This window comes from Lampetra planeri, chromosome 54 (assembly GCF_965212315.1).
Source record: "Lampetra planeri chromosome 54, kcLamPlan1.2.h2, whole genome shotgun sequence".
In the NCBI taxonomy this organism is placed as follows: domain Eukaryota; kingdom Metazoa; phylum Chordata; class Hyperoartia; order Petromyzontiformes; family Petromyzontidae; genus Lampetra; species Lampetra planeri.
Window position 1 is genome coordinate 6,365,646 of NC_136160.1, and position 18,591 is coordinate 6,384,236.

The following is an 18,591-nucleotide window of genomic DNA, read 5'->3' on the forward strand; positions in this document are numbered from 1 at the left end:
AAACGTCGTTATTTAATTTAGTTGTTTTCATTTATTTATTTTTTACCTACGTGACTTTACCGAAAAAAAACACGTAAAAGGGAAATAAAATAATAAAACAATAAATAAAACAATACAATTCTCACGACGTTTCGATTGCAACACAAGCAATCATCATCAGGTGTGAAACCCACAGCAAGAAATTTTGAAAAAAGTAGCGGTTTTATTTATTCGGACATCTTTAAGAACTCCCTGTGTCATCCTTAAGAGTTCACCCCCCCTCACAGGGCGGTCTCCTTAAGAGTTCCGGAGCCGCCTCCTCCGCTGCGCCGCGTGTTCGAGCCACGTGTTTGGCCAAGCCGCCGCGAAGCAGCCGCTGTGCGTTCTCCCGTACAGTACTCCCGAACTGAAATCTAATTATATTTATAGAAGTAAAACTCCGCAGTTTCCACCGGCCATCCAACGCGATCACCTCGCAGGTTCGCGCGACACTCTTATGGCTGTCGTCTCCGGGTATTTTTCGAATGTGCAAGAGTTGTGCGTTTGCGCGGTTTCCCGGGCCGGTCTCGCCTGGTTGGGTAGCCGGATAAGGTGGCGCTTGGCCGGCATGCGGTACAGGCTTAAGGGGGTCCTTGATGCCTGTAACGTTTTGTAGTGGGCCGTAAATCACACGCTGGCTATGGTGTTATAAGATTGTTAAATATAACACTGGTTTGTGTATACGTTGCTTGTGAGTTGCCAGGAAACTGGCAGTATCACCAACATGTGGTTAATATTGTATATGTTCTGTGCTGTGATTGTGGAGCGGTGGGGCAGTTGTTAGTCAGCGGGCTGTGTACACCTTCACCGAGTTTGATTTTAGGCCACGGCTAACATCAGTAGCGAGTTGCATCTTAACCGTTCCTGTGCCCCCCCCCTCCTTTAACAATCTGTACTATCCAGCGTGGTGAAGTATGGTCATACAACCTCCACGACTGCAACGGCGTGGGTAGGCCTCTATCTAGCAGTGAATTGATCAATGTTTGTGAATTATAGTTTAAAGCACCGCAGACCAACTTCGTGTAGGATGTCAGTTGTTAATACTAGATTGTTTTCTTATTTAAATGCCAAACTTTTCATCTAAAATAAACTCCACACATTCGTCAATATTACTGCTTTCAAAGAAAAAATACAATAGGTAACGTTTCGAGCAATGCCCCTTATTCATGACGCACAGAGAGACCGGAGATACAGAGTCGGTGTTATTGAGTAAATGTGTTTTAGTTTGTGTTAATTGAGCTTTTGCATCATTACCAACACGTACAGCGCCCCATACATTCAACTAACGGGGGTATTGTTTTTCATTAACCGGTTACTGGGTCGTAATGGTTGGACTGCAAGGGGTATCCTGGAGAAAATGGTAACCCACATTTGCTTGTCAAGTGTTTACTGTATTCTTAAGATAACCCACCTTGGTTTGGGTCTTTCCCATAAAATATTATCCATATTGTGCTATCGGCCGTCTTGTTGCAAGATGATGAAACCACTCTGTACTCCCACAGAGCAATGTAAAATCTTCATGCTTAGAGAGTGCGGCTGTGACCTCTTGCCCACACGGTGGAGGGCACCTCCCTCTCACCATTCCCGCTATACAGTAATATTCACGGCATGACAAACCGATAATTCAAGTTCTTGGCCGAATTGAGAACAAACCAAATTTAATCTGGGGAGCCTTTATGCGTAGCCGTTGGTGAGCGGGTTCTGAGACCATCAACTCAATGTACTTGAGAACACGGTTTAATCAGAGGCAGCTGCCTAGCTTGGAACCCCACATCTCAGCGGTGTCAGCTCAGCGCTCATGAAAACGACAGTAAAAAAAATAGGTTTATAGCAGAGGTGTGGACTCGAGTCATGTGACTTGGACTCGAGTCAGACTCGAGTCATGAATTTGATGACTTGCGACTCGACTTGGACTTGCATAACAATGACTTTGTCCCACCTATGAGATGTGGACTCGAGTCATGTGACTTGGACTCGAGTCAGACTCGAGTCATGAATTTGATGACTTGCGACTCGACTTGGACTTGCATAACAATGACTTTGTCCCACCTCTGGTTTATAGTAATGCTCTTCTCCATCACAGTTGCACAAACTAATTGTGTTTTTACTTGACCCCGCGCGCAGGTAACAACTCCGGTTGTTGCGCGTCTCCCCATCGACATGGGGGAGTTCTCCGTGCATCGGGTGCGTCTCTTTGACTGGGTGCCGAGCGCCGCGCGCTGTCTCGCCTACTGTGCCGTGACGGAGCGCATCGCGGTGGGGCGAGCGGACGGCTCCATCGAGATCTACAATGCCACGGATAACTTCTACCTCGAAAGGGCAAGTGTGGCGTCGGGAACGGGGGGGGGGGGCTATGCTTCACAAGTGTGGGCGCCACGGTGGCGAGATGTTATCTCCCTCGCCTGGTATGCAGAGGGTCGTGGTTTCGATCCCGACTATGACGCCTGCTGTATATTTGGAGTTTGGTCCTCTGGGTTTTCCCTTCACATGTAGAAACATGGGTTTAGAGCAGTGGTTCTTAACCTGGGGTGCGAGATATGCCAGATTTTTTTAGAAGGTAAATCATCAAAACACAAATTAAGCATGGGCACGTAAGTCCAACTACTTTGTTTCATCAACCCTATGTATTTATTAACGTTTTTTTTTACGATGGAGAACCAAAGGGGTGCAAGGCAGCAGTAAATGTTAAGAACCACTGGTTTAGAGTATTTGGCTGCTATAAATATCCACATGATAAGCCACTTTATTTAGCTATCAGTTACGTCCAGGTTGCTTCTCAAAAAGAGTCATATAGCTCGGTGAGCCGTACCTGGTAAAATATGAAATAGTTTAAATATTTGAGTTTAAGTATACACAAGTATACCGGCAGTGTACACCGTTTACGGGATTGTGCGCAGCGTAAGCTCTTACAGAATGTATTCTGCTGTTGTGAAACATTTTCGACGAGAACAAAACGATTGGGTTTTTTTGGCCTTCTCCACCACCACCTACTTGCTACCCTGTAAATCGCTTCTATTCACGTCATTTCGATATTCGTCGTCGCACCTTTCAGGAATGCATCCCCACCCCCCCGACGTAAACCGGGGTATTGCTGTCGTTCAGTTGTCGCGCAACCCTGACGATGCCGCGTGCTGCTGCGTGCCACCGCAGGCGATCCCGGGGGGCTCGGGGCGGGAGCCCGAGGCGCTGTGCTGGGCGGGCGCCGGGCGTTTGTTTGGCGCCGGGCTGGACGGCGCCATCCTCGAGTTCGACCTCCAGAGGCTGCGCGTACGCTCGCGCGTCGACGCCTTCGGCGGCCCGGTGTGGTGCATGGCGCCCGACTCAAACGGGTCGCGTCTCGCCGTACGTACACGCAAAATCATGCACGCACGCGTCTACAGACACACTCTGCTATGAGATGGCAAGAAACTCAATTTAACCCGATGGCTTTGTCTGGCTAGGCATTGGTGACCGGGATGAGACAATCGACCCGCTACACATTTGTCATAGGCGGTTGGATCCTGGATGTGATCCCAGGATCATGGCAGTGTAAGCTCGATGTGCTGTGACCTCTTAGCCACCAAAGACAAAGATCTTTCATGTCGCCTTAACAAATTGCTCGGGCAAGTGCTGTTAGCGAGCACCTATGGAGACCAGCATGGCACATGAGGGGGTTGGTGGCCAGCATCACACCCGATCGCCTGTCTCCCAACTGGCGATGTTTACACATTGCATCAGGTACTCATTTAAGGTTGAGACGACCTAGGGGAGGCCCAGGACTGGTTCAGCTATTTGTCACTGGTGTTGGCCATGAGGGGGAATTGAACTCGCGTCGCTGGGTTCATCGTGCAGCGCGTTCAACTCTGCGCCCACCGCTCCCTACCAGACCCCTTGTGACATACGATGCTTGCAAGCGGAAAATTGTGCTGCAAAGTGAAAATAATCTTTGCGCGCAGGTCGGGTGCGAAGATGGATCTGTGAAGATATTCACTGTGAACATAGAAGGCATCCAGTTTGAGAAAAATCTTGAACTTCAGAAAGGTATTCGCCCCCTTCCCACCCACATAACATAAGCACATGGCTGGTAGAGTGACCGACTGAGTGGGTTCATGGTGCAGTGCAATTACCACGTTAAATCGGGGTGGATCGTTGGTTCGTGCCACTGTCAATCCACTGCTGGGTGACGGGGCCCCCCCATGCATTTATCAGTCACGGGCTTCTTTGACAGTACTTCACACTGGTCAGTGCGGTTTAGTGAAGCATGGCATGCACTCTGAGACCGGATCACTCGCTGCTAATGTTAGACGTGGCCGGGAATTGAACTTGGGACCCTGGCGTCAAAGAGCAGCGTGCAAACCACTGCGCCGCCGTTACAACCAAATCTGATTTATAATATCGCCGATGAAGATGCCCGTGTGAGTTTAGATGAACTGTGCACAGAAAAGCGTGGAGAGGTGCACGCTGGGAATTACACTTCTGCCAATACGTGGCGAGGCCTTCACTTTTTCCCATTGTTTTACCTTCGCCATTTTGGTGACCCCAGCTCACTCTTGCAAATGAGACTCTACTCCGTGTCTCTTAAGTTTCTCCCTCGGGTTAAACAAAATAAAAGCTTGGGGCACTTCATCTTTTCAGTACTCGTGAGTGGCGATTCAGCGCCGTAGCCGTGGCGCGTCGGCCCTGCCCTCGAGCGCCGTCTTTGTGTCCCCACGCAGGTCGCGTCGTCTCCATCGCGTGGCACCCGTCGGGCGCAAGGCTCGCCACCGGCTCCCTGGACAACATCCGGGTCTTTGACGTCAACTCTGGTACACTGGGACCGCGTTTCTCGCTCCGTCTCCTCGCGTCGTGCCCTGCGGAAAGTCACTCCGGCCTTGTCGGTCGTTTGCCTCGTCCGTGCAACGTCTGATGATTAGTGTTTGATTTATGTGCGAGCGAGCGAGTGAAGGAGCGGGTAGATGAATGGTTGGGTGACCGAGTGGGTGACGAGTCAATGGATGGATGAGTGAGTGATTATATGGATGGGGGGTGGGGGGGGGGAGTGTGCCGAGTGAGTGCATGAATGACATAACAAACGGATGTGCGAGCGAGTAAACGAGATTCTGCAGGAATCGGGAGAGTGAACGAGATGGCAAGCGTGCAATGGAGTGCAAGTTGGCGAGTGAGCCAGTGACGCACAGCAAAGACGAATTGTGTTGACCGGCGAGCAATCGCACGAGCAGGCGAGCGAGCGAGTAAACTGCGAGAGCGGAAATCCTCGACCGAGCGCGCAAGCAAACGATCGCACGGTCTCCCGACTTTCACCGGCGTGGAACGCAGGTCGCTGCACGCAACGAATGGTGGTGGGGCGGCGTAGCGGCAGCGTGGTGAACCAGGAGACGGTGGTGTGGGCCGTGGCGTTCCTGACGGACGGCACGGTGGCCGGCGCCGAGTCGTCGGGGCGGCTGCAGCTGTGGGAGGCCGAGCACGGCACCCTCGTGCGCGGCTTCACGCTCGGCCAGGCCGACATCTTGTCCCTCGCCGTCGAGCAGGTGTGGTGAGATGCCTGGTTGGTGACCGACCTCCCTCCTCCTCTTCTCCTCTCTTCCTTCCCCATCCTGGATCCTCTTTTCTGCTACTGCGTAGGTGGGGGGGGGAGAATCGACCGCCCCTTTTGCCCTTCTCCTTCGGTTCCGCCGTGGTGCATGGGTCGGTTCCGCCGTGGTGCGCGATGGGGCGTTGTTGGTGCGATTGGATGTATGTAGAACTTCTTTCGCACAGTACATAGCCAACTTTGCTAATCAGAAATGCGGGGGAAGGGCAAAAACTAAACACAAAAAGCAGTTCTACAGAAATGGGTTTTCAATCTAGATCATGTAAAAGTGCATAGCTCCAGTGGCTTCCTAATATCGGAAGAAATAACGTTCTAGTCGGCCGCAGAAGCGTATCTGAAAAAGCGCGATGTAGTGACCGTCTTTGTATGTCCGCACGAACGTACGTCTGTACGTACTTTTAACTTCTTTCGCACCATACGCAGCCAACCGTGCTAATCGGAGGTGCGGGATTAACTTCCGTCGCATGCCGCCCCCCTCCCTCGACTCCACCACCGCAGGATGAGACCAGCATGTTCGTGGGCACGAGCGACGGGCGCGTGGCGCAGCTTCAGCTGGTGGAGTCGAGGGTCGACGCGGCCGCGTGGGTGCGGACCAAGACCTTCAAGTACCACACCCACGACGTGCGCGCGCTCGTGCTCAGTGGCAACGCTGTCATCTCCGCCGGTACGACACCTTGGGCCGACCAACGATGAGTGCCGCTTCACGCGGAGGTTTTCTAAGTCGCTTGGATCTCAAGTGCGCGTTTTTGTTTTCCCCTACTCCAAGTTGGGCCACGCGTTGAGCGTTTCCTCTCTTTCCCCAGAGCTTTTGCCACACGCTACTGTGGGCTCCTTAACGAGTTGAATTATCCTGCGGGAGCTGAATTTAGATTTGGTTTGCGGGCCTCGGTTTCGAAGTGTTAAGCCTCGCCTATGAAATTAACCCGTGGGTCTTAGGTTCCTCACGGCTAACTTATTCTAAAATAATAAAAATAAAACAATTATTTCCCTTCTACGTGACTTTACCGAAAGAACCAAGAATATTAATCCCTGCAGTCACGAAAGCTTTAAATCGAAATTTAACTTATTCTAGTCGTGTTTTGTTTAACTGGGCAGGAATTCGAGAGACCAGGATTGGTTTCATTTGCAAGAGTTAACCTGGGTTTGCGAACACCACAAAAGCAATAACGCTACACAAAGCACAGCAAAAAACGGAGAAAATACAACCAAAGAGAAATCGGAGATAATCCTAAGCGATGCACAATCAATATGAAACGGGATTCCATTTCCTGCGCTCGCATGAATTAATTTTACAAAACTGTCCATGGTAACGTTACCTTACAGAAACATCAAAATGGATTCGGTGGCGACGATTGTACGAGAGCACGAGCGAGCGGACAGGGATGTGCGTTGAACACATCGCGTCTCCGCCGCTGCTAAATATGATCCCCTCCACCCCCGTGTGTGATGATGGACGCGCCAGGCCTGGACGCTCAGGTAGTCGTGCGTCCGCTCATGGAGAGGATGGACGGCCCATCGTACGAGGCTGCGCTTCGCAGGATCCTCTTCCCCCACGTGAGTGGTGTCGCCGGTGGCGTTGCGCCGGCCTCCCGGTCTCTCCCCCCCCACTCCTGCTCGCTCGGAAACCCCCGTGGCACCGAACCCACTCAACGAGGTCACCACAAAAGCAGCGTCGTCATGGTCGCCTTTGCGTAATTGCTACGTCATTTCAGCTCGTGACATGCGCTGGGTCGCCAGGTAAAATGTGGTGTGGGAAAACCCACGCCTTGCACGAAGTGGCAACACAATCACCGTACAGATGGAAACGGATGGAAATCGGTCCACTTGCCGTTTGGCGAGCGAGGGTGTACGGCACCTTCTCGACGCCCACGGGGAAAGGAGTTTCGCGACATCCGTACGGCGATCCGCCAACCCTTGCTGCCGCCTACCGCGGCGCTGGCTCACCGCGTGCGCCAACGCCCCCTCGCCTTGCGCCCGCTCGTTCACCGACCGTGCGTTGTGTCTCCCGCAGCGACGCCTGGTGTCGTGCGCCAAGAAGGCCGGGCGACTCCTCTTCCAGTTCCCCCGGCAGCTGGAGCTGTGGTCGCTGGGCGGCACCGACTCGCGCACCGGTATGCCGGGACTCGCACCGCCCTCCCTGCGCCGGACGGCCCACCCGTCGTGTGCAACGACGCGGCACGCCATCGCGAGTTGCTTCTTCCGCATTGATGGTTGTACACCGATTGCCGCGCTGTACGGACGAGTCCTGGCGAGGGCGAAACCAGTCCACGGGGTTGTGTCCGCTGTTGGGACGGTCGTCGTTTTTCCAAAAAAAATTTGAGTCGCCGTTCTAAACAACAGCCACAGCCGCACGTTCAGCTCTTTGAGCCGGTGGTCTGCCACAGGGCTGCGAGCATTCTACGTGCAGTGCGGTGGTGGTCACGTGACATGTGTGCAAGGCATGCTGGGGGTTGTTGTTTTCGCGCTGTTTGTGAGCGGCGCACCTTTGTTGTTTAGTCTTTATCTTGCAGCCTGCATGGAGGTTTAGGGAGTGTTGGACGTAGCACTGTTTAGCATCTAAGCATCCGAGTCCACATCCAAGCACGCTGCACAGATACAGGTGGGGGGAGGTGGGGGTTGGCTATGTATGGTGCGAAAGAAGTTAAACGTGCATACACAAGCAGCGTCGCTTTTGTGTAATTATTACGTAGTTTCAACTCGTAACGCTCCGCTGGCGGACAACTCGTATCGCGTGACGAGGAACAACAGACGAGCGGCTGTCCGAGCTCTGCGATTCTCTACATATTTTAAGGTGTTATCGGCCAATTAATGAGTGTGTGTTACTTGTGGGAGGAAATCGGAGCACCCGGAGAACATCCACAGATGGGGGAGAGGGGGGGGAAGGTGGGCGGGGGACAGACGTGCACCTTGAGATGATTTGAGGAATTTGGGAATTTTTTTGTTGTAGTTAGGAGAGAATGTGGTGCAGCGGCTCGCGCATTGTGCTTTGAATGCGATGGCCCCGAGTTCGAATCCCGTTCCGTTCCCGTTCCATTCCCGGCCACGGTTGCCAGTATCGGAACCGATCCTGGGTGCCCCCCCCCCACCCGATTCACCAGTACGGTCACAACAAACCCCCACGCTACGCGTGTTTATACCCGCACAGATTGGCTAGACACTCATTCAGCGGTAGATTGAAAAAGCGGCTGTACTTGTGGATTGGGCGGTGAGCCACCACGCTTGGATGTAACCGCCACACCGTCCTCCATTGCCACAGGAACAGCCGAGTCCCAGAGTGGAAAGGGAGCGCCCCTGTGGATGTGTGTATGCCATCGAAGTCGGCTTTTGGCATATTTTAATAACTCTTTGTAATGCTTACGCTTGTTTACCCAGGGAAGCCTCGCCGAGTCCCATGATTCTTAATTCGGGAGGGTCCCACCAAGGTTTGGCAGTAGAGGGCTGACAATTGCTCTGCATCACCCCATCGCAATGGAGTCATCTGCTGTGTAATTTTTTTGTTACCACGACACCTTCATAAAGTGGCCTATTCTTGCGAATGAGGGGAGGGGGGGGGTGATCCGTAGCGTCTCAACTGTGAAACAGCCTGCGCCGGTAGCATATTTATACAGTTCACGCAAACGCCGCGGTAACATTAATCGGGGTGGCTGCTGGACTTGAACCGTGGATGCCTGCAACAAGCGGCGAATGTATCGCCGCGGCCGCCCCGTGATGACGACGACGCGTGTGTGTGTGTGGCTCTTGTATCCGCAGCCCGGGGTCAGGACGGAGACGTCCTCCCCATCACGAAGCAGCCCGTGAAGCTTCTGCAGCTCAAGTGCAAGGTGGGCGGGCGGGCGAGGTGGTGGTGGCGGCGGCTGCGGCTTGTGTAACTAAGGCACGAATCTTTTTGGTTCTTTCGGTAAAGTCACGTAAAAGGGAAATAATAAAATAATAAAAATACAACATAATAAAATACAATTCTCACGACGTTTCTGCCACAACGCAAGCAGCCATTCAGACGCTGTCTTTCCGACAGATCTGTTCTTCACCTGAGGACGGCTGCTTGCGTTGTGGCTGAAACGTTGTGAGAATAATTTAATTATGTTTTATTTTTATTATTTTATTCTTTTTCTTCTACGTGACTTTACCGAAAGAACCAAGAAGATGAATCCCTGCAGTCACGAAAGCTTTAGATCGAAATTTAACGCACGAATGCCACCTGGTGGCCAGATTTTGTGTCGCTCAGAAATAGTTTTTGTGTCTTGGGATTTTGCGGCTATAAAATTGTCCAGACCTCTACGATCGCCGCGAGCTCTATTGCGGCCGCCGCAAGCTCGACGAATTAACGATCTTCACGAGCTCTCGACGAATTTACGATCTTCACGAGCTCTCGTGCTGTGGGTTTTGCGGCGTTGCAGGACGACGAGAACGTTGGGTGCAGCGCGGTGTCGCCGTGTGGCACGTGGCTGGCGTACGGCACAACGGAGCGCGTGCGAGTCTACAGGCTTCACGAGAGCGGAGGCGAGGGCCCAGTCATCAGCAAGGTGAGGGGCGGCCACCTCGTCGCGTTGCCCACGACTGTCTTTGTCGTCGTCCTCGGCAGCGATGCAACTGGAGCCATTGTCATGACAGCAGTGATTACACCATCAATCTATCAATGATATCGTGATCGCAGGAGTTGATCTTAATCGCCAATACTTCCGGTCATCCTCGCATGGGCTTTTGACGAGCCATCGAATGACGACACTCAATGCATCATCACGTGCTTTCGGATGCGCTTCTGCATCTTATAAATGTAAATTGAAAACTCATTTATTTAGAGCTGCTTTTTTTGTTTAGTTCGTTGCCCTTTCCCCGCACCTCTGATTCAGCACGGTTGGCTACGTACGGTGCGAAAGAAGTTCAACATACTTGCATGTCAGCCGTGACTCCACATCGCTGCTTTGACCTTTATCATTGCGATGACAGCAAGTGTCTGACATCCGAACCAACAACCCCCATGACGGACAGGGCATTCCCGATACTTTCATCCAGCAGTGGATGGACAAAGGGTTCTAAGTTATTTGTCACGTCATTCCTAAGCATAATGTTAAAATATTCAAGCAACTCAAACGCCCCACGTTTGTAGACGACTCGCCGAGCTCGGCACAAACTAAATCGACCGCTGCCACCTGCTCAGGCTCTCCACGTTGGTACGACTCGCTCGCCCGCTCACTCTCGTGCGCGCCTTGTGAACCTGTGCAGGTTGGGGGGCTGCCGTGCGCAGCGAGGGGGGCCCACCAGCTGGCGTTCTCGGCCGACTCGTCCCGCCTCCTCGTCGCGGGGGACACGGGCGCCCTCCACGTGGTCGCCCTCGGCGCCAGGCGCCCCAAGCTCCTCCACTCCTTCAGCCCGCCCAACGGTCAGAGCCGCCGGATGGTTGCCCGCTGCTGTGCAGGGTGATGGGTGACCACCTCTCGGCAGGGTGATGGGTGTCCACCACTCTGCAGGGTGATGGGTGACCACCTCTCGGCAGGGTTGATGGGTGACCACCTCTCTGCAGGGTGATGGGTGTCCACCTCTCTGCAGGGTGATGGGTGTCCACCTCTCTGCAGGGTGATGGGTGTCCACCGCTCGGCAGGGTGATGGGTGTCCACCTCTCTGCAGGGTGATGGGTGTCCACCACTCTGCAGGGTGATGGGTGTCCACCACTCTGCAGGGTGATGGGTGTCCACCACTCGGCAGGGTGATGGGTGTCCACCGCTCGGCAGGGTGATGGGTGTCCACCGCTCGGCAGGGTGATGGATGTCCACCACTCTGCAGGGTGATGGGTGTCCACCTCTCTGCAGGGTGATGGGTGTCCACCACTCTGCAGGGTGATGGGTGTCCACCGCTCGGCAGGGTGATGGATGTCCACCACTCTGCAGGGTGATGGGTGTCCACCGCTCTGCAGGGTGATGGGTGTCCACCACTCTGCAGGGTGATGGGTGTCCACCACTCGGCAGGGTGATGGGTGTCCACCGCTCGGCAGGGTGATGGGTGTCCACCGCTCTGCAGGGTGATGGGTGTCCACTGGCCATAGTCAGTTGGGGATGTGTATTGATTTGCGAGCTGTAGCGGGGCGGGTGGGAAAGTGCTGCTGCCCCCCCCCCTACTCTGTGGACCAGGGAGCTCTGTGCTATGCACTCCCTGTGGGCCGTTCTCTTCACACGGGGTGATGCACCGCTCTTCAACGTGACACGTTCACTCGGCCAGCCAGTCGGTGTCTGCGCTCGCCAGGAGTTTGTCAACATTTTTATGTTTTTGGCTGGGCCGCCATCGAAGTGCAGGGGCGGGGCTGTAGCTGTGTGCGTTGGCCTCTCTTAAACAAGGATATGTCCTGTCGCCACAATTGTATCCCAAGTTGCTGTAGGTTTCATGCCAAGACGAAAGAATCAATTCAGATCTGTCGGCCCACGTAAGCAGATCCTCTCCAAGGGACTTCTGATGCAGAGAGTAGGGGGCGGGCAGCACTGGGCCCGAGGAATAACGTTCATCGCACGGGAGTCAAACAGCTGTTGTCAATTCACACGCCGCATTGTGGCGACGACGATTTAATATGGACGATTACGGTCATGATCCTGTCTGGTGGGATGTTTGTGGTCGTGATGACGGTGATCAAGGTGATGATGCTTCTGGAGATTTTTATGGTTCTCGTGACCGTGATGATGACGATGCTGATGACGGTCGCGTGCCCGACGCACGCAGGCTCGGTGGAGCCGATCCAGCTGCTGGCGGTGAGTGAGGACGGGGAGTGGGTGGCGACTGCCGCCTGCGATCGGGCCGTCCACGTCTACAGCCTGAGCAAGTTCCGAGTGAGTCCCCGGTGACGCCACCAATGACCCACTCCCCCCCTCCCAACCCTTACAACCGCTTCGGCCCCCACAACCGCGATCACGCTTCTGCTGCACCGCCCATCATCCCCACCACCACCACCGCCGCCGCCACAGAGACAAAGGTCCCCCGTATAGCCTTGACCGACTGTTGGGGAAAGTGCTGTTTGCGAGCACCTATGAAGGCCGGCACGGCACACAAGGGGGTGGGTGGCCAACACCACGCCCGGCCGTCTTTGTCTCCCGAGTGGCGATGTTTTTACGCACTGCACGACGTTCTCATTTAAGGCTGAGTCGACCTAGGGAAGGCCCAGGACCGGTTTAGATAATCGTGGCTGGTGTTGGCCGTGAGCGGGCATCGAACTCGGGTCGCCGGGTTCGTAGCGCAGCGCGCAGACCGCTACACTGCCACCACATCATCCGCGCGCCGCGACCAATTTCCAACCACGGCCACCGACGGGTGTAAATCGCGGCGACGCACCGGCCGTGGCGACGTCTGTTGGGCTAAGAGGTGTGCACCGTGCAGGACCCTCGTCCGCACGGTTGAACCCAGGGGGGTCGGCAAACCTGCGGCTCTTCGGGGAACCGGTCCAGCGGTGTTTACTTATTTATTAAGGACCAACGCCGTTCTCGTAGTCACCATACGGTGCATCGCGGCTCTTGAAATATTGAGTTTGGTTGTTTTTTTACCGATTTCGAAACAAATGGCTCGTTCTTGTTGTTTTGGTTGCTGGATCCACCTGGTCTAACCACTGCTGACCGATATCACGAGTCATGGTCTAGCCACTGCTGGAGATATGATGAGCCCGACACTGGAGGAAACCCATGACTAGTGGCAGCACTCGAGTAGAGAGGGACCACAACCACTCTGCTGCCACAACCGTCATCCCCACGGCAACCACATCGTCATAACCACTTGTTCACGACGCAACCGCTCTCCTGACACAGCCACAACCGCTCCTCACCACACTGACGTCACCCCATCCCCACCGCTCCTCACCACAATGACTTCGCCCCATCCCAACCGCTCCTCTCCACACTGACGTCACCACATCCCCACCGCTCCTCACCACACTGACGTCGCCCCATCCCCACCGCTCCTCACCACACTGACGTCACCACATCCCCACCGCTCCTCACCACACTGACGTCGCCCCATCCCAACCGCTCCTCACCACACTGACGTCACCACATCCCCACCGCTCCTCTCCACACTGACGTCACCACATCCCCACCGCTCCTCACCACACTGACGTCGCCCCATCCCAACCGCTCCTCACCACACCGACGTCACCCCATCCCAACCGCTCTCCTGCCAGTCAAGATCCTCGCCGCCACTAGAGCCCCCCCCCCCCCCGTGCCACGCAAGAGGGGGTGGGGCTTTCGATTTAAAGCTTTCGTGACTGCAGGGATTCATCTTATTGGTTCTTTCGGTAAAGTCACGTAGAAGGGAAGTAATAAAATAATAAAAATAAAACATAATAAAATAAAATTATTTTATTTTATTATGTTTTATTTTTATTATTTTATTACTTCCCTTCTACGTGACTTTACCGAAAGAACCAAGAAGAGGGGGGTGGGGCTCTCGTCGTCGTAGTTCCTCCGCGGTGTTCATTGGACCACGACTTGTGTCTCGCACTCCTACTTGTATGATCTCAAGTGTGTTCCGTTGTAATATTAAACCTGCTGCTGCTTCTTCTTCCACCCCCACCCCCCGCCTCCCGCCAGCACCACTGCGCCCTGCCGATGTACGGCTCCCAGCCGTGCGCCATCGCCATCGCGCCCGGCACCAACAACGTCGTCGCAGTGCACGCCGACCACCAGGTCCCACGCGCCACCACCACGCTCACCCAGCGCTCGCACCCAGACCGGCTACTCCCGCTGAGACCAATAACTCCCACTGAGTACTCCCACTGAGACCCAAACCTCCCACTGAGTACTCCCACAGAGACCCAAACCTCCCACTGAGTACTCCCACTGAGACCCAAACCTCCCACTGAGTACTCCCACCGAGACCCAAACCTCCCACTGAGTACTCCCACTGAGACCCAAACCTCCCACTGAGTACTCCCACAGAGACCCAAACCTCCCACTGAGTACTCCCACTGAGACCAAGTACATTCACGGAGACCCAGAACTCTCACCGAGTACTAGCACTGAGACTCCTCAGTACTCCCACTGAGACCGACTTAAACACAGACTCAAGTTGAGACCGCGACTGACTCGGTCGTGGTCGAGCAAGTCCCCTAGCCTAGCCCCCCCACCGCCTTCTCTCACCATCCTGCAATGGAGCAATCCGCCTGGCGCCCGCACACGGACCGATTGTCGTCGCTCCGTCTCCTCGGTGGACGTGTCCTTCCCTCTGGGACGCACGGCGGAATGCGTAAAGCTTCCGGGCGCTTTCCGTGTTCGCCCTGGGTTTGCTAACCCCCCCCCCCACCCTTCTCTGCCCCTCTCCCTCCTCCCCCCGGCGTTAGGTGTTTGAGTTTGGCGTGCGGGAGAAGCAGTACACGGAGTGGAGTCGCCGGCAGCGGAAAGCGGGGCTGCCCGCGAACTGGCAGCGGCGCGACACGCCCGTCACGCACGTCGCCTTCCACCCCGCGCGGGCCGAGCTGCTGCTGCTGCACGACGCGTACCGCCTCGTCGTCATCAGCACGGAGGAGGCGAGCAGTCGACCCACCTGCTTCCCCCTCCCTCGCTCGCTCGCTCCTCACCCCGCTTCACACTTCACCCTCGCTTCCCTCCCCCCCTTTTCCCACCTTAATCCCCCATCTCGCTTCTACCTCGCTTCCCAATTGCTACACATTCGCTACCCCCCCCCTCCCCCACCTTTGCTTTGCCCTCGGTTCTGCCCGGTTTTCCTCCTGGCTTTCACCCTCCCTCGAACGGACAGTCATCGGCGTGGCCAGGCTGCGAGGCCATCGACTCCGCCACCCTTGAGAACCCGGTTTTAACCACAGGCAGTGGCCGTACCCTGGATTAGAACCCAGGATCTCGGCGTCTCGGACATCTTGAGTCACCCGTCCTCATCGCTCAGGGCGATGCCCACGATACGGAGCCGAGCGGCTCATAGAGCCCTTGCTGCCGAAATTAAATCGAAATTTTTAAAAATCCTTAAAAACCCAGAATCCATGTCTTAATCTTTTTCTCGACTGCTGGAGGAATCCGATGAACTATTGAAGTTCGTTTTTACGGATGTCCAGTATGGCCCGGTTGGCAAGTTACAAAAGCAAATATTACAAAAAAAACGCAATTATCTGCTAATTGCATTGTCCTTGTCCTCTTTGCCTTTTGGTGTTCTCTGGTCTGACACTGGTGGTGAGACTCGGCCATAAAGAAGTCTGTCTATGGTATAGGCCAATCAGTTTCAAAGGCAATGCATCACATGTTGTCAGAGCATGGTTGTTTGCATGATCAAGTACTGCGTGTGGTTAATGCAGGCTTGATTCCTCGCGAAAAGGTATCTTATTTGGTGTTTCAACGTCTGAACACCTGTTTTATTGCCAGAAAGGGTTAAACCTATTCCTGTTTTTCACAAGTCACTAAATATAAATAATGAGGGCGTTAAGTATATAAGTCCGATTCACCAAGATTTGCCGAGGCAGCAAAAATGAACAACGAATCAGTCCCAGACCTCACCAGGGTAACACACAGCAGTAGTCCCTTAATGGTTGTCAGTGTCAGTGATTCATTTTAATTATTTCCCCCCTCCCCCTTTGTCCCATGCAGACGATGGACTCGATGAAAGAATGCAAGAAGTACCAGGTGAGTGTCACGGTCTTTTGGATTGAATTGTGCCGCTGTAGTGAGATGTTAACTTCCTCGCCTGGTGTGCAGGAGGTCGTGGGTTCGATACCGACCCTGACGCCTGCTGCTGTATATTTGGAGTTTGCGTGTCTCTCTCTCTCATCATCATCACGGTGGCTAGGAGATGTTAACTACCACGCCTGGTATACAGGAGGTCGTGGGTTCGATCCCAACCCTGACGCCTGCTGCTGTATATTTGGAGTTTGCGTGTCTCTCTCCCCGTGGTCGTGTGGATTTTTCTCCGGGTCCTCCGGTTTTTCCCATCACATTTAGAAACGTTCGTGACGAGTATTTGGCTGCTATACATTTCCACACGATAAGCCACTTCGTTGAGCTATCATTTGTGGCCCGGTCACTTCTGAAAAAAGAGCTGTATAGCTCAGTCGGCCTTACCTAGTAAAATAAACATTTTTTAGTTTACTTTAAATGTGATTCTGCCTGTAACGTGGTGGCAGCGTGCGTGTTGGCTGCCATACAGAGAGGCAGAGCCCTGGACCAAATCACGTGAAGTCGCCCAACTTCATCAAATCTCGGAAGCTAAGCAGAGTCGAGCCCGGATAGTGGGCTGCTCAGGGGCTACGTTGAGGGAGCGGTGGACATTACAGCAAAATCCATCGTTGTACTGCACCTCTGTGTTCCAACTAGAGGCCGACCGAAATTTGGTTTCGGCGCCGAAAGTTGGCAAATGGCCTTTTTGGCATATAGTTTCGGTTTCGGCCGAAAGTAAATTTTTTACTTTCGGTCTGGTTTCGGTTTCGGCAGAAACCAGAAATTAGTTTTTGGCCGAAACCAGAAATCCGGTTTCGGCCGGCCTCTAATTCCAACGTCTGTGTTCGCCACCTTCACCAACCCGCCCCGACCAGCGTGGTGAAGTATGGTCAAACCCACACCACCCGCTCTGCCCTCCGCTACCCACCACCTCTATAACGCCACAGCCCCGTGGTGGCAACCTGTGGGGTGCAGCCGCGGTGTTCGCCGGTACGAGCACTCTCCAGGCTTAAACCTGTTTGGCTTCTGAGATGTGACGAGGCTGCGTCCATTCTGGGTGATCATCGCAGCGTTGTAAACTTGAAACGCGTTGCGTTCGTGCGACGTTACAATCCGGGCGTGGCGCTCGCCACTCCCCCCCTCTCTGGCGCCGTGCCCGGAGCGTCATCGGTGCTCGCTGAAGTCACTTGCTCCCAAACTCTCTGTTCGGGCTGTACGGGGTTTTTTTGCCTTTGTAGTTAGCATGCTGTAAGCCGCTCAACATACCCATTTGTCCCCATCAGCCACTGCTCTACCTGGACGTGCTGCACGGCGGAGACTCGCTGGTGGTGGTGGAACGACCTCTGACCTTCATCCAGGCCCACCTTCCTTCCGCCGTACGGCAAAAGAAGTTTGGAACCTAAACGAAAAACACAACGAGCGGAGGGAATGTCAACAAGTCTCTGCAAGCTACGCGGATTGGACGCTGCCAAAACCGCCCACGTACGACGAGACAAGCCGCTCTTTTATAACGTTTTCCGCGCCGCCTCTGCCCTGCGGCACGTCTTATCTGATCTGCTGCTCACACGGAGAGAGAGAGCCCGCGAGTTGAGATAACAAAAAATAAGCACGTTTTCAAGTTGACGTGCGGCTCCCCACCTCCACTCCCCGGACTTACGCGTCTCGTTTTGAGACGCGTAACAAATAACAAGCAGCAGTACAATCGAGGCGGTCACATGCCGATCGTTTTTCGCATCATATCGATAACGTTAATCGAATCGTCAATAATGTGTAAATCGTCACGGGAGCGTTGATGGGGCGTTCGGCCCCATCGCGCCTCGACGCGGAGTGTCAAGAGTAGAAGCCTGGCTCTGCTGAAGCATCCAAGAGGTCAAAACCAGTACACAATTTTCTTGCTTAAATTACCTGAAATAAGCCCGATGGACTCAAACTAATTTGCTACGTGGAGACGCGAAATGGCGTACTTTGCTTTTACCAACAAATTCCGCACAGCATCGCGTCTCTGTGTCGTTATGTGCGTGCGTAAGCACGCAACGACACAGAGACGCGTGCGAGGGCAGAGCGTTTTATAAATCCCGTGTCCCCCTCATTCGTTTTGTCGTCCGGCTTGGTTATTTTTTTTGTTTCGAGAATTTGTCGGGATTTGTACGTTGGAGAGGGGGGGGGGGGACGGGATCGTGGGGTCGCGCTGCCACGCTGGGACCTGTCGGTTTGCTCGAGAGAAAGAGATAATAAAACTATTCGCTTATCTTCCAAAGCGCCGCTTCTCCTCGCTTCACTGGCGCTGTGGGGGAAAGTCCGTGTGTGCACACCAGTGGTGGTAGTGGTGCATCCTGAGAGGTGAACTTTATAATATAAAAGGCAAAGGTGCAGCCCTGG

The 18,591-nt window shown here is 54.0% G+C and overlaps 1 protein-coding gene across 3 annotated transcripts; it reads left to right on the forward strand.

Moving 5' to 3' along the window:
* The first annotated feature begins 267 nt into the window (after window positions 1-267).
* On the forward strand, window positions 268-18,469 carry UTP4 (UTP4 small subunit processome component). 3 transcript variants are annotated; one of them, XM_078617778.1, is made up of 17 exons: window positions 268-357; window positions 2,143-2,337; window positions 3,169-3,360; window positions 3,954-4,038; window positions 4,713-4,802; window positions 5,314-5,525; window positions 6,086-6,251; window positions 7,050-7,141; window positions 7,599-7,698; window positions 9,338-9,408; window positions 9,985-10,110; window positions 10,811-10,967; window positions 12,293-12,399; window positions 14,146-14,241; window positions 14,895-15,080; window positions 16,147-16,182; window positions 17,496-18,469. In XM_078617778.1, exons 2-17 carry the CDS (start codon window positions 2,179-2,181, stop codon window positions 17,613-17,615), a joined length of 1,995 nt encoding a protein of 664 aa, XP_078473904.1. In that variant the 5' UTR covers window positions 268-357; window positions 2,143-2,178; the 3' UTR covers window positions 17,616-18,469. The 3 variants fall into 3 exon arrangements, with proteins under 3 accessions (XP_078473904.1, XP_078473905.1, XP_078473903.1); XM_078617779.1 differs by having other exon boundaries at window positions 296-492; XM_078617777.1 differs by having other exon boundaries at window positions 296-458.
* Window positions 18,470-18,591: the final 122 nt, after the last annotated feature.